Genomic DNA, 16,185 nt, shown 5'->3' with positions numbered 1-16,185 from the left:
CGGCGACTGATAATAAGTGGAGCGGGTTAGTGTTTTGTTGTTCTACGCAACAGGATGACATTGCAACTCTCGCGTGCAATGTAAACGACGGCGCGAAAGAGAGAACGTATCTCGCAAAGCGTGCGTCGGCTGAGAAGCCGAGCGGCACATGCTGGGAGAAAGGCGAACCAACAGCGCTAGGCTCATGAGTCAATGTGTTGGTCGAATTTCATCAGCCCAGAGTGACGCCAGCGGTGCTTCCTTGTGGCACGCGGCCGCGGTGGCCAGGAGATATACAGGAGGTCGTGGGTTCGATTCCGACCCTGACGCCTGCTGGATATTTGGAGTTTGCGTGTCTCTCTCATCATCACGGTGGCTAGATGTAAACTACCTCGCCTGCTATACAAGAGGTCGTGGGTTCGATTCCGACCCTGACGCCTGCTGGATATTTGGAGTTTGCGCGTCTCTCTCTCATCATCACGGTGGCTAGATGTTAACTACCTCGCCTGGTATACAGGAGGTAGGCAGTTCGATTCCGGCCCTGACGCCTGCTGTATATTTTGTGTGCGTCTGTCTCTCCCCGTGGTCGCGTGGATTTTTCTCTTGGGTCCTTCGGTTTTACCCCCCCACGTTTTGGCCGCGATAGATATCCACATGATAAGCCACTTCGTTGAGCTATCATTTGTGGCCAGGACGCTTCATTAAAAAAAAGAGCTATACAGCTCAGTGGGCCTTACCTGGTAAAAAAAAAAACAAATTGTTAGTTTACTTGCGTTTCCGCAACCCCCACAACTGACCGCCGTGGACCCCGCTCTGAATCAATAGCGGCCTTGCCAACAGATCCAGCGAAACACTGCACCGTAACGATGACTAAGGATATAAATTTGTCCAAATACTGCTCGACTGCACAATAGTACAGACAGACAAGCATCCGATTCGCTCCGTAAGCGTAACTTAGCATGCTTGTCCATCAGCCGAGAGCCATAGGCTAATGGACCAAGCTGATAATAGCTGGCACACACTTCCCAATATTGGCCCAGAATACCCATTAGGTGATGGACCGCAAGGCTATTTTTAAATCGCGAAACAGACCATTGCCAATTATTTTATCCACAATCCACCTGAACAGTGCATGAAAAACATTGCCAAAACACTGCAGCTGTTTAAACTGGCAAATTTACCTGCACAAAGCTTTTGAACACAAAGCTTTTAGACCGCACGTTCACTCGAGGGTTCTCACACGAGTTACTGGGTAGGGCAAAGACTCGATGCAGGTGTGGCCCCAGTGCAACAGACATCGCAGTAACAGGTCACTCTTGTGAATGTGACCCAGATCACTGTTGTGAATGAGACCCAGGTCACACTTGCAAATGAGACCCAGGTGACTCTTACAAATGAGACCCAGGTGACTCTTACAAATGAGACCCAGGTGACACTTGCAAATGAGACCCAGGTCACTCTTGCAAATGAGACCCAGGTGACACTTGCAAATGAGACCCAGGTCACTCTTGCAAATGAGACCCAGGTGACACTTGCAAATGAGACACAGGTCACTCTTGTGAATGAGACCCAGGTCACACTTGCGAATGAGAACCAAGGGTGACTTACAAATGAGACAGGTCACTCTTGTGAATGAGACCCAGGTGACACTTGCAAATGAGACACAGGTCACTCTTGCAAATGAGACCCAGGTGACACTTGCAAATGAGACACAGGTCACTCTTGTGAATGAGACCCAGGTGACTCTTACAAATGAGACGCAGGTCACTCTTGTGAATGAGCCACAGGTCACACTTGCAAATGAGACCCAGGTCACTCTTGCGAATGAGACCCAGGTCACTCTTGTGAATGAGACACAGGTCACTCTTGCGAATGAGACCCAGGTAACACTTGCGAATGAGACCCAGGTTACTCTTACAAATGAGACACAGGTTACTCTTACGAACGAGACTCATCTTCATCTCTCAAGTTTTCAACTTGGTCAAAACAAACTTTGAAGGTATCGCGTTAAGTCCAATGTGGCACTCGACGATCCCCAAAACTCCAAAAGTGTCAAGTGAAGGTCAACAAACGACGAAAAAAATAGTACCGACGAACACGCGTTAACGCGGTGTGTTTCATGGGCAATTTATTATTCAACCTCCCCGTGAAACAGCTCCCACAACCCCCCAACGTCGGGCGGCTTGGCGAGGTTTGCCGCACCATTTCTACTAAACCACGGAGTCAACACGAACGCGCCAAACATGCAGACCACCAAGACTGCAGTACGGCGGTATTACTTGTGGACGACCAAAACACGTGCGCGCGCGCGCGCTTGCTGCGATATCTCTTGTATGCATTCCAAAGCTTACGGATCTTAAGAGTCCAAGGCACCCTCGTACTGAAAGTCCAGCAACAAGCCAAGTCAAAGAATCAGCCGCTAGGGTTGAACCCAGTCACGGTGATAGATGCTGTTTACATGCAGCTTCATTCACCGCTCAGTGAGACAGAATTTGACCAGCCTGTAAAAGCTTGTGTCCATTTGTAAAAAGTGTGATTCGGAGATGGTGTTTTTTTTTTCCGTGAAACAGTGGGGTGGCTCTCCCTCTCTCTCTTCTGACTTTCACTGAATGTCCACCAGCTCCACTTCAAAAATCAACTTTGCATTGGGCGGAATCCTGCGAGGGGAATTAAGGAAGCAGAACATCGAAGGGCTAGACGGCGTTACCGCGCAGGTGAACGTCCGGGCCTGCGTGCACTCGCATCGTCTGCGATTGACACCGTTCTGCTCATGCAGAACGATGCGGTTATACGTCCGATGAAAGGCGTGCTATTACTCGCGTCTTTCTCCCCATGGTTCAACATACATTGAACCGTGCACCTCCGATCAGCACGGTTAGCTACGTACGGTGCGAAAAGAAGTTCAACGTATATACGGTACATGACCGATACGCAAGGGTGGAACTCTTCGTCTCCCTACTGATTTGACGGATCGTCACAAATTCACCGGTGAATGGTCGCGCCATTATTTGGCTGTCACGGTGGCGTGAACCCATTACGTAAAAAAACGAACTGAAAACGATCACTTCTTACACCTTCAATTCAATGCATCTATCGTGTGCTCAAAAATAGTGGTAATTCTAATGAATTCACGCATCGTTCCACACTTATTGATTACACGTTTACACCGTGATGCAATGGAAGCAGTGTCCTAACATTAATCACCACTGGCTTCGATGTTGTATCTTTTCACGGAGATGCAACATCGCATGCCATCAAACACAACAGCATACAATGCAGTACACACAAGCGCAAAGACAAAGATCCCCCGTATAGCCTTAACAGGTCTGTTGAGGCAAGTGCTGTTAAGCGAGCGCCTATGAAGGCCGGCACGGCACATGACAGGGTGGGTGACAAGCACCACACCCGGCTGCCTTTGTTTTCAGAACGGCGATGTTTACACATTGTACCAGGTACTCATTTGAGGCCGAGTCGACCTCGGGGAGGTCCAGGACCGGTTCAGATTATCATCACTGGTGTTTGTAGTCGTGGCCACGACTGAGAATCGAACTCGGGTTTCCGGGTTCGGAGCGCAGCGCGCGAACTACGACACTACCGCTCCCCGTACAAGCGCACAAACACTCCCGTGCGCACACAAGAACCAAAAAGGATACTTGGCATCTGGCATGCCCTTCCTGCCGTAAGCCCACTCAGGCTCGATCTCCAAGCGCACCTTCTCGCCCTTGCTCATGGTCAACAACGCCTCGTCCCACTGAGGTGGAAACACAGGGACAATGGTGACGGGGGGCGGGGGGGCAGGGGGGCGAGGGAGAATACATGACCCCGATTAGCACGCTGCAAAATAAGTTCAACATACATGCATACATATGTACGGGACTCGTTTCGTTAGGTTGTCAACGGCAACGGGGAGAACTAACGTCGTGACGTAAGGGGCTGCGCCGTGACCCCGGGCACCGGTGAACTTACCCCGCGGATGACTCTGCCCATCCCAACTTTAAAAGACAACGGCTTGGTGGCTTTTTTCTTTTTGGCACCTGCAATAAATTCACGCACCGTCAAAATAGTCAACGGATTTGCTTCACCCCGTCACCTTAACAGTCACGCACATGCAACCGACGTGTCGCCATCGCAACAGCCCAATGAGTCGCCGCGACCACGATGCTCATCAGCTGCCTCTGTCAGTGGGCACACGTAATAAAAATAGTAAAATCATTGCCCCTTTGTCAATCCACTCTGGCATGAAGGTGTCTCCCCACACCGCGTTGGTCGCGGGTGTTGTGTGACCATACTTCACGGACGCAGCTCGGCGCGGGTTGGTGAACACGGCGCACGGGACCAGTTCAGGTGTCGCACACCACTGATCTTAGCCATGGCCGGGAATTTAACTCGTGTTGCCGGGGCTCGCACAGCAGCGCGCCGATGACTGTGGCACCGCGCACCACGATGGGCTTGTTACCTGCTTAGAAATGAAGGTCATCTATCATTCTATTCAATTAATTGTCAGGACTCAGGGTCAAAATTGTAATCAAGAACGTTATTGTTTTTTAACAATGGTGCACACGTGACAGTCTCCCAGCATGGATTCTTCCGAACGCGACTACCTGTGCGCGTCGTCTTGCGCGTTCATCTTGAGAAAAGAGAAATTCATCCAGAAATTGCTATATCGTTACACACCGACAAAACGACAGCTTCTGCCGCTGTGAAAAGTGGCCGGCGTCAAAACTCTAGGGAGCACGAGTCGAATATTAGCGGCACTCGCCGCCAGCCGCGCGCGCGCGCGTGTGCATGCGTAGCGGCGACGTACTGGTCGTGATGTTGGTGTCGAACACGGTGCCGTCCACCAGCGTGCCAGTGTACCAGCAGGACACGGTGTCCCCTTTACGCGGTACGGTCACCTTGTCGCCGCGCTTCAGCACCGACTTTGTGTACTTGGGTGGGCCCTGGCGAGACACAGCGGCCGACGCAAATTGGCTCAAGGGCAAAATCTCTGCCCGAACCTCGAGGCCTCGCCCACGACGGAGGGAAGATAATTATTTCCCGCGCACCAGTCTACCGACAGAACCTTTAACGAATCGATCGGCCTCGATTGGGTGTCGCGTTTTCCTTTAAGTCGCCAGATAATTGTTTTTTTTTTATTTAAAGCTTTCGTGACTGCAAGGATTCATATTCTTGGTTCTTTCGGTAAAGTCACGTAGAAGGGAAACAATAAAAGAATAAAAAAGAATAATAATATAAAACAATAAAATTCTCACGACGTTTCGACTGCAACACGAGCAATGATGATGATGATTGCTTGTGTTGCAGTCGAAACGTGGTGCGAATTTGATTGTTTTATATATTTTTATTATTTTATTGTTTCCCTTCTACGTCACTTTACCGAAAGAACCAAGCTTTTGTGACTGCAGGAACCCATTACTCTTTGCTTCTTTCGGTAAAGTCACGTAGGTACAAAAATTAAACAAAATAAAAATAATGTTTCACGACATTTCGATCGCAACACAAGCGGTCGTCCCCAGGCGGAAAAGATAATTGTATCCACGCTCGCTCTGAGTCTGCACCGAGGATGAGCGACAAAAAAGTTAAAAGGTGGCAATGCGGAGAAGTAATGGACGGATATGAACAATTGGTAAACGGTAAACATAACCCTTGAAATAGCATAACAGCATAGTAAAAAGTACATGCACACACACAGATAAGAAAACTATTTATACATTTATTGAAAACAAGAGAAAATGCTGGGAAAAAAACACAAATCCTGGCACAGAGACTATCAGAAATCGGGACAAGTAAACAAAAGCTAAACGATAGGGCGCTGTGAATGTACTTGGTATGTAAACATAATTTTTTGCCATTTCTGTAAAAAAAAACTGGTAAAATCCAGTTACCAGTTTGCCGTACACACATAGAAATGTCTCACAATGGCCGCCGAACCCGTTGCAACTTTTTAATCGAGCAACAAAGGGAATTTCCACAGCTGTGTAAATGGTTAACGCACTGGGGACCTGCAATCCAGGGGTCGCCAGTCTGATTCCATCTCCCGCTTTGACAGCTGAAGAGTGGTGCAAAAGTGTCTTACATCCTACCCTTTTGCCTCTTCACTCAACAGAAAAATAACTGGGTACCGCCAGCCGACGGGCAGGTTTCACTTGCGGTGGGTTCAAGTGTGGGTAGCGCTAACCTCTTCCAACACTCATGATCGGGGGGGGGGGGGGGGGGTGGAAAAGTTGCTCAAAAAACTTGAAAGAGAACTCCCTCTAGTTTAGGCCCACAACCAAATTTTGTGTCGACCTCTGCGGAACGCTTCGAGTGGAGCACCTGGCTCTCGTGCAGCCCACCACGAGGTTGCCCGTTACTTGACAGCCGCACGGGAAGCTGCTCGATTACTCGAGAGGCACTCCAACGTCATCGGCACATGCGACGTATCGATGGCGCTCGCAAGCAACGGAGCCGCGAGGTTACCTCTCAAAGCCTATCCCTGCGATGGTTTTTTTTTTAAAGAAATGAAGTGGAAGCGTAAATTTCGTGCATGCTTACATCATCTCCCAGTTTTCCAAAACATTTACCGCGATTCCTTGTTATTACCGTGAGCATGGCGAGATATTGGTCAACGCGATGATGTACCGTCGAAGGCAAAGCCAGGTCGAATAAACATTTCGTCGTATAAAGCAACAATGGTGGAATGATGCATCAATTCATTGTTGCATCATAAAGAAACGATTGAATAGATTGCTAAAGTGTGTTCTTAATCTCGTCGTGAATAATAATCGAATGTTTATTTTGTTTAACCATGCGAGGACTCATGAGACCAGGATAGACTCATTTGCAAGAGCGACCCTGGGGTGTTAGTCCGCCTGTAGCGGGCGATGATTGTGTTGTATAATCCAAATCGAGTAATTTGTGGAGCGATTTTCGAATCTGCCATATTTGGACTCGAGACGCCGGCACAGGATGAGCTACTCTTGCGTATGACGTCACGGGATCTTAAATATCCACTGGAAAGCGGACGGCGCGTGGTATCGTCACGGCCATTAGACAGCGTAGTATTAATCAGGGCTGCCACCGGATCCAAACCCTCGAACCTCCGTAGCAAGCAGCGGAAACAATACCGCTACGCCAGGTCACCGCAAATATTTCCAACACGAATAATAGCAGTCCCTTATTTACTCCGCAAACCTTGCGTAGTCGATTCTTAAGACTCACAATACATGCATGGAATCGTGCGTGTGAGAATCAATGACAATTGATCCAATACGGCTTCACCTGACCCCCTCAGCCACTATTGGCAGCTACATTCGCCACGCGATGAAATAATAACCGATTCCTGAATCGATTCTTGACCACGAATCGCGACAATTCATCAAGTCGCTGGGCTAAACTAACCGTCGCACCTTCACTTATGAAGCTTGTTCTAGTTCTCCGATTAACGTGTAATCTTTATTTTGTCCAGGTCATTTCAACAAAAAGCCGGAGCGTGTCAGCTGTATTTGAGTACTGGCGCAAAACGCAGCGCTGGATGCTGGAGACATCGCCCCTTTATCGTTCAAACGCACACAAAGGGAAAAAAACACACGTATCCTGCCACATCACGATGATTCCTGCGAGTTCTTTGCAACAAAATATTGACAGAGTTTGCAAGTGAATGGGGGGGGGGGGGAGGTAAAAAAAACTGTAAAACTGTGCGAGAGAGCAAATCAACATTGCTCAGTGTGCACTGCCCATGCTATTGATCCACACGGACACTCGCCTCTCCCCCATCATGGGCGGTGACACAGGGCGGCCTCGTGGTGGCAGCCCGTTCGCCCACGCACTTGTCGCACAAGTTCACGGTTTGAACCCAGCGGCCGCCGTGGTTATTTCTATTGGACCTTTTTGGCAGTATCAAAATGATAAAATCATAAGAATAGTCTTCTTTGGTTCTTTCGGTAAAGTCACGTAGAATGAGAATAAAATAATAAATTGATAAAATAAAATAACACAATAATATTCTCACGACGTTTCGGCCACAACACAAGCGGCCTTCATCAGGTGAAGGGGGCGAGACTGTCTGGTAGGACAGCGCTGGAGTGAGAGAGCCACGTTCAGATCACGGCTTTTAAGCTTAGAGTCGCGGCGCGCGGAGAAATCATAAGAATAGGTTTTACCCATTCTGGCAATGTAAAAGAAGGTGTTAAGATGTTCAAACATCAAACCGATACCTTTTGCAAGGCATCAAGTGTGCATTGACCACACGTACTTGTGTCAAAACATGCAAACAAACATGCTCTGATAAATAATATATGCATTGTCTTTGAAATTGACTCGCCTACACCAGAGACAGCTTTCTTTATAGCCTGTACTGTTGGCCTTTTGGCACACTCTCGTCTAACACTGGTGAGACAAGGCCATAACCAAGGCTGCCGTGGCGAGTATCAATCATAACAAAACTGCTACGCGCCGTCCGCTTCACTCACAGCGGACGTTAAAGATTCCTCTCTGTCATTCACAAGAGATGGCAATTCATTGTGTGCCGGGCGTTTGGGTCCACGTAGAAAAGAATTACCCTTGAATCACTCTATTGGGATCACACACGGCAATCATTGCACCCGAATGGCAGACCAATGCCCCAGGTCATTCTAGAAAATGAGACTAATCCTGGTCTCTTGAGTTCCCGCCTGGTTAAACAAGCCCTTTCTCTGCGATGTATGAGTATATAAAAAAAAACCAATCCATTCACCCACAATCCACCAATTTATCCACTCAACTATACATCCACCTATTGCGTTCTCCCATCCAATCACACAAATCACCCATCTACAAACCTTCCGATCCACTAACACACCCACAAACCCATATATCAAATCACCCATCCATCCTGCTCACCCACCTATCTATTCAAAAACCCACCCATTCATGCATTCACCTACCCACTCATCCTCTCCCCCACAAATCCTCTCCCCCATAAATCATTTTGCCAACCCACCCATCCCTATACCCATATATATAAAACCAGCCCTTATCGTGCATGTGCAGAGGCCATCATGAGAAACACCGACTCCGTCGTCGCCTGCAACGCACGTTTAATTTATGAGTGTCGCCCTCTGTCGGAACTGGCGATGATGGCAGTGTGTGGGTACAAGTGCTGCTACCTCTTCCACCGGGGCCTCTGCCGCCACCGCCGTCACCACCTCCTCCGCCGCGCCCGCGTCCTTCACGTCCTTGGCCTGGCCGGACGCCTCCTTCGCCGCAACCTCCCCTCGGAAACTCTGTGGGGGGTGTGGGAGGGTGTGGGGGGAGGTCGCGGCGGGGTTGGGGGGGGGGGGCCGTGGGCGTTGGTGTGGTGGCGAGGGAAGAGGACGCAAAATCTTAACAGCCACGCTGACCACCACGGCACGCACGACAGAAATTCACCGTCAACGTATCGCCGTCGTGGGTCAGCAATGATCAACCCGCTGCTGGATGAAGACCCTCAAGTCGCCGCTCGTGTCCTCGCGATGTAATGATCCGTCTAGATCCTGCGCACGCTTTTATTTCATCACTCCATCTCCGTGGTCTCACGTCCTCTCGGGAAAATGCAGCATATTTTTGACGACAGGTCGCAGGTGACGATGCCGCTGCAAATTCCAAAAAAACCCGGGAAACCTGGCGCCCGCCGCTGCACAAGCTGCCCTAGCGCTGCTACCAACCGCACTAACATGGCCACGCCGCGATTACAGATAGAAAGCTCCCCGTTGCGCGCTACCTCCTCTAGGTGGTGTGACTGTGCTCGACAAATTTCGGCGACGTTAGTTTGCCACTTCGCCGAACACCGATGGCTGCCTCGTGGTGTGTGGCGAGTTCTGGCGACGCGAGAAAAACACGAACTTGAAAACTCTTCTTTGTTTGCAAATCCGTAAACCATGTGCGTGAAGCATGGAGACAAACAATGGCACCTGGATACACTACTACTATGTTGATTTTACCAAGTAATGCCCGCTGTGCTATAGAGCTTTTTTTTAGAAGTGACCTGTAGAAATGTATAGCAAACCAAATACTCTAAAGGCATGCTGATTCTAAATGTGGAGGGAAAAACCGGAGGAACCGGAGAAAAATCCACGCGACCACGGGGAGAAACACGCAAACTCCAAATAAACAGGCGTCAGGGTCGGGATCGAACCCACGACCGCCTGTAAACCAGGCGAGGTAGTTAACATCTCGCCACCATGGTGCCATCCGACTGTCGAGGCGAGCGCTGTTAGCAAGCACCCATTAAGTCTGCCATGGCATACAAGGGGGTGGTGGTGTGGCCTCCACCACGGCTAGCCATCCGCCTTTGTCCACCCCGTGCTGAAGTCTACAAGCCGCACCAAGTACTCAAAATCGAGGCCGAGTCAACCTACGGGAGACACTAGAAGCAAGTAAAATATTCATCGTGAATGTTAGCTGCGTGCAGCAATATGAACTCGGAGGAGCCAGGTTCATAGCATAGTGTACTACCCACCGTACCACCGCTCCTCACACGTGTGCCAAGTTTTTGTGTATGCGTACCTTTGTATCAAACAGCAGGGCATAAGCCTGGGCCAAGTGCTCTTTCTTTGCCGTTTTGGCCACATTCTTCAGGTTTCCCAGCAACTTCTGCTCTGCAAGGAACTGCAGAGATTGCGCATCAACAGTCAGTACACAACCACAACACTTTCAGTCAAACCACGCACAAAACAAGCGGCAGTTATTTTGCAATTCGGTTTCATCATTTTTGGACAGCTGCCTAAAATAAAAAAGGACACAATTTCAACTCTTTTCAGCCACTGGGCCTCACTGACATTGTACAGAATATATGCAGGAATGCAAAGCACTCTAGGACTTCCTGTTATCCTTTTACTGTGACTTGTTACGTATGTCTGTGGTCTTTTTTGTTGATGAAACCCGATTTAAGAGCTTCTTGGCTCACAGGGTAATAAAAAAATAAACTGAATTGGCTAAATCGCATGTATTACATTTAATGATTCACAAATGAGATGTTTTACAGCGACGGTCTCAAACAAACTGGAAAAGGACGTTTAGGAGCTTTAAAATCATTTAACATTCATGGGCCAGCAAAGCTATGCGTTCCTTCGCTTGTTCGTAACGCAAGCATTGCGATGTAGAGCATTCACCAAGACATGATGACGGGACAACGCTCGGGCAGTGGGACTCTAACGAGGCAGGCAGTGCGGATGGACAGGCAAGCCACAGAGCCCAAAGCGAGAGTTGGGAACCGTAACAAGAACGCAGCAGATTCCTCGTGCAAAACCCACGGGACTGGGCAAAGAGTGCCACGGCAAAAAAAACGATTGATTTACAGGTCTGAAGGACGTTTCTAACACAGGGGAATTCCCCACAGATGGCCCAAAACGGTGCAGTCTCACAGCAGTGGTTGGTCGCCGAGACGATGTACGGTATAAGCATACCGACTTGGGAGCAATGACAGCTGTGCTTGTGTCCAAAGTCGTGTACTTGTACATGAAGCTGGCCTTCGCCTACATCCCCACCAGCGTAATGCACGAATGTGTTGCTTGTATCAGACCAGCATGGTGAAATATGGTCAAACAACCCCCCCCCCCCATGACCGGCACGGGGCGTGGTGGGGGTTGTGGACAGGCATAAGGATACATTTTATTTTTGTATTCCTATTCAAATTGATCTACATACAACATTTTAATTAAGTTATAATGGCGTGATGTCACTGATATCAATGCAATGCCATTTTATTCTTTTGTATTGCACTTATCACTTAGGGGCCGTCCATAAATGACGTCACACACCTGGGGGGGGGGGTCGGACATTTGTGACGATGTGTGACGAGGGGGGGGGGGTTTGAGAAATGTGACGTCACATCAATATTTACAACTTTAAATAAATATAGACAACACGTTCTACTTAATGAAATATACTTTTTAATAAATGTTTTCTCCTACAACATCAGAGTGCAGCGCCACATCAAATACGCGCTACAATGGCAATAGTTTAAAGCGATTTGAAGCGTGTTTAATTTTTTTTGTGACGTCATATTTGAGGGGGGGGTCTGACTTTTTGGGACGCCGTGTGACGAAGGGGGGGGGGAGTCAAAAATCGTGTGACGTCATTTACGGACGTCCCCTTATCATAACTGGCCAAACAGATAGTAAGATAGTATACCCTTCCAAAGACACAGGCTGCCACAGCAAGTGCTATCAGCGGACACATTAAGGCTGGCACATATAAATACAAAGATCCCCCATATAGCCTGAACAGACTGTTGGGGCAAGTGCAATCCGCGAGCACCTTTGCAGGCCGGCACGGCACACGAGGGGGTGGGTGGCCTACACCGCGCCCGGCCGCCTTTGTCTCCCGGGTGGTAATGTTTACACTCCGCAACAGGCACTCGTTTGAGGCCGAGTCAACCTAGGTTCAGATAATCGTCACCGGTGTTGGCCATGAACGGGAATCGAACTCGGGCCGCCGGGTTCGTAGCGCAGTGCGCTAACCACTACACTACCCCACTTATCACTATCAACCCTCACCACCATTGTCACTGATGTAAAGCGCTGTGGTATTTTATGGTAGGCGCGACTATATCAGCTGTAATTATTCTCACTGTTGGTGGTCACTCCGCATAACCCTCGAGGGCAATTTCTGCAGAGATTTGCTGCACTTATCCACCAGAGGGCGCCGCAGCACAAGTTAAATCATTTTCCATGCACGACAACAGTTCACGCATCACAGTATTTTGCCAACAATTAAAATAAAGCCAATCTAGATTTGGCGTTTTCGTGACTGCAGGGATCCATACTCTTTGGTTCTTTCGGTAAAGTCACGTAGGTAAAATAAAGCCACGTAGGTATAATAAATCCATTTGAGAATTCGCTGCCCGTTGAAAGCCTCCTTGTACGCCATGTCGATCTCGGGACATTGTTTGACCATGCTTCACCGCACTGGCCCGGTGTGAGCTTGCGAAGAGCCGCGACTGAGAATTGAACTCTCAAGCCCGGCGGCCGGGATCAAAGCACATTATAGTCCGCAAACTGCAGCAGCGCTCCCACTAAGTGACAGTGTATGTATGTTGAACTTCTTTTGCACCGTACGTAGCCAACCGTGGAAATCGTAGATGCGGGGGGGGGGGGGGGGTAAGGACCAGAAACTAAACAGTGTACTGCAGTCAACGAACACGTACGGCTGGTTTATCAATCCGCTGGTTTGGCGATCCTCCCCGCACCCTGCTGGATCGCTGGGTTATTTGTCTATACTTCACCACGGTGGTCAGAGTGCGGCTTGATTGAGATGAAACACAACGATGCCAATATGGATTTAAAGCCTTCGTGACTGCAAGGATTCATCTTCTTTGGTTCTTTCGGTAAAGTCACGTAGAATGAGAGCTTCAATGAAGCTCTGTCGTCCCGACAGGTCTGTACCTTTCACCTGAAGACGGCCGCTTTGCGTTGTGGCCGAAACGTCGTGAGAATTTTATTGTGTTATTTTATTATTTTATTCTCATTCTACGTGACCTTACCGAAAGAACAAAATAAGATGCCAATATGAGCTGTGCTGCACTGCCGTCTGCTGACAGCGGCAGTGGAGATGTTAGCGCGACGCCGCGCTGCGAACCCGGCGACCCCATTTCGATTCCCGCTCACGGCCAACAATATGAACCGGTAACGGGGCCTCCCCTAGGTCGACTCAGCTTCAAATGAGTACCTGGTGCGGTGTGTAAACATCGCCGCTAGGGAGACAAAGGCGGTCGGGTGTGGTGCTGGCCACCCACCACCTCGTGTGCCGTGCCGGCCTTCGTAGGTGCTCGCTAACAGCACTTGCCCCAACAGTCTGTTAAGGCTAGAAAGTGTATTTTTTTTGTCGTGTCTGCTTACAGCACGAGTCAACGTGAGTGTATAGACAGTGTAGAAGCCACAATACCCGCCACCCCCGCCATGCTTCAAGTGGCACGGTCGAAATTTGAGGTGAGATGCAATTCATAAACCAAATGTCTTGTTGAAATAGCAAAAAAAATAGTCAATTATTGCAGCAAACACCAAAGTCCAAAATAATCTGTGGTGGTGGTGTAGGCCTGTCACCCAGATGTTTGGAGGCAAGGTTTGGTGGATCACGCAGGTTTGCAAACAACCACCTCCACCCAAACCCTGTGAGGTGGGCAGGTGGCGACAGTCCTCTAAGTGGGTTCGAAAGCTTTCTGTGTGCCATCTCTCTCGTACGTGTGGGATTTCTCTGGGTGCGTCACTTACCTCTGACATAAACAAAACCTTAAAATGTTAGTTCGGCAGGATCCCCCTACTGAAAAATTATACTCAAGACTCAGGCTGTCCTAAAGGAAATACACAAACACAGAGGGGGCAGACCTGGCCATGGCTACTGGCGGAGCCAGTGGGGTGGGGTGGCACGTGCCCCCCCCCCCCAATGATCCGATCGAAATCCCTAATTTCGATCGGATCATTGGGGTTTATTAGTAATAAATCGGCATTTTGTGACCCCCACTGCCACTGTGTAGCATATTATTATGTGCCAGGGACTCTATGAGATGATAGGACAATAGTCTGAGTCCATAATTGGCAATAAATAACGGCACAGCAGTGACTCACAGAATTGTGCGCAGTTGTGTATACAGTTCACAACTTCCCTGAAGGCATCAACACCTTCAGCGAGCGCGATGCCGATCACACAACGCGGTTCGAATTCGACTCTCGATCGATGGCTGTGCCATCGCCGCACACGCGTCGAATAAAAAGCAAGAGCCAAGTCCTTACTTACTAACAACTCCTTACTTACTAACAACTCCTATCATTTTTCATTGCTGGAGAGGTTGCGCGCCCTACCTGAAAATCCTGGCTCCGCCATTGGCCATGGCACCACTAACTCAAGTGTCAGACATTTAGCTAATGGGCCGGTGTTGACAGAATAGTATTCTAAACCTCAATCGAATAATGGGGGGGTGGGGGGGGGTAAGCATCAATCTCCAAAAAAATTTCCACCGGGCATGCGTAACGTTTAAATCATTCGTCTGTGCATCAACGGTAATTTGAAGAGGCTAAATTTACTTTAAGCGTGGGATTGGGCCACCAGAGTAAAGGGGTGGATTCGCCAAGTCTGGGCCTCATCTTATGACCATCAATTCACCCTTGATGTCATATGGCCCACCGTTACACGGTGGCAAGAGGTATATTTGGGAGTTTGCACGTTCTCACCGTGGTCGCGTGGATTTGTCTCCGGGATTTGTCTTATCTCCACATCGAACCCACGACCCTCCTGCATACCACGCGAGGTAGTTAACATCTCGCGTTACTGGTGATGCCACGACCACCCACCCCACACGCTGGCTGGCCATTGCTCAATCTCCTCTCGCGACAACTGCCGCCGCTCAGTGGCGGTGACGTCACCACGGCACTTACATACCAGGCTAGGTACACCTCGAGGCTTCGTCGTGCCTAAGGCTCGCTACTGGCAGGTCATGGGATGACCCTGGTGCCACATGAGTTAATTGGCTAAGATGACCGGCAGACGCACCACACGTGTCCCTCCACTGTACCAACTCGCTGTGTGTTTTATCCACCCGGCGCTCCGCTCGTTGTTGTGAGCGTCGCTCCCTCCGGCCTCCCCAACCGCCCAGCAAGCAGCGTCCTTCGCGAGCCTCCAACCACAGAGGCCGATCCCTAAACGCCGCCGGGAGCCAATTCATCGGCGAGTCCACTCAGCTCCGCCATCCTGCTGCACCGCATCGCGCTCCATCCCTTTCTCGGCCGCCTTTGTCTCTCCCGAGTGGCGACGCTTACACACCGCGCCAGGTTACTCATCCGTGTCGACCTCGAGGTAAGGGCCACGGGGGGGGGGGGGTGGTGTGTGGGGGGTCGGGACCCCGCCGGTTCAAGATAAATAATCACTGGGTAACGTTTGACCGTGAGCGGCGATCGAACCGCGAGTCACCGATCATTCACCCCCCCCCCACCCCCGCTCGACGTGATCGGCCTGCACCCACCGCTTCGGAGGCGTGCTCCTGCAGGAAGACGATCACGTCCTTCTTGCTCACGCCGTCGCCAGCCAGCTGCTCGGACGTCCACTGCCGCTCGGGTGCCATCGAGCGCGAGGAAGAGAGCGAGGAACGGGCGGACAGACGCGGCCTCGTGTTGGGTCACCCTCCCCTGTCTTTTGATCGTGACGTCACGATCACGGAGCCAGACGCGGTTGGCTCGCGTGTTTTGACGTCACTTCGCCGAGTTGTCGGGTGTTTTG

At 49.9% G+C, this 16,185-nt stretch overlaps 1 protein-coding gene across 1 annotated transcript; it reads right to left on the bottom strand.

The window, feature by feature from the left end:
• Positions 1-2,090: 2,090 nt before the first annotated feature.
• Positions 2,091-16,131, bottom strand: FKBP3 (FKBP prolyl isomerase 3). The gene is made up of 7 exons (XM_032965009.2): positions 15,932-16,131; positions 10,483-10,584; positions 9,105-9,221; positions 4,784-4,919; positions 3,946-4,013; positions 3,633-3,730; positions 2,091-2,636 (listed from the first exon to the last, which is right to left on the bottom strand). The coding sequence occupies exons 1-7, from the start codon at positions 16,028-16,030 to the stop codon at positions 2,582-2,584; spliced, it is 675 nt and encodes a 224-aa protein (XP_032820900.1). The 5' UTR covers positions 16,031-16,131; the 3' UTR covers positions 2,091-2,581.
• Positions 16,132-16,185: the final 54 nt, after the last annotated feature.

The sequence above is a fragment of the Petromyzon marinus genome, chromosome 33, assembly GCF_048934315.1.
Source record: "Petromyzon marinus isolate PM22_M1 ecotype Great Lakes invasive population chromosome 33, UKy_Petmar_22M1.pri1.0, whole genome shotgun sequence".
In the NCBI taxonomy this organism is placed as follows: Eukaryota; Metazoa; Chordata; class Hyperoartia; order Petromyzontiformes; family Petromyzontidae; genus Petromyzon; species Petromyzon marinus.
The sequence above is the reverse complement of the archived record's forward strand: the minus strand, read 5'-3'. Positions and strand labels throughout refer to the sequence as shown.

What these genes read in the sequence shown, in the direction of transcription:
- FKBP3 (XM_032965009.2), bottom strand. Translation starts at nt 16,030, where the DNA reads ATGGCACCCGAGCGGCAGTGGACGTCCGAGCAGCTGGCTGGCGACGGC. An exon ending in CGACACCAACATCACGACCA is followed by an intron (nt 4,014 to 4,783) that starts GTACGTCGCCGC and finishes AATTTATTGCAG; the next exon opens with GTGCCAAAAAGAAAAAAGCC. An exon ending in AAGGGCATGCCAGATGCCAA is followed by an intron (nt 2,637 to 3,632) that starts GTATCCTTTTTG and finishes TTCCCCTCGCAG; the next exon opens with GATTCCGCCCAATGCAAAGT.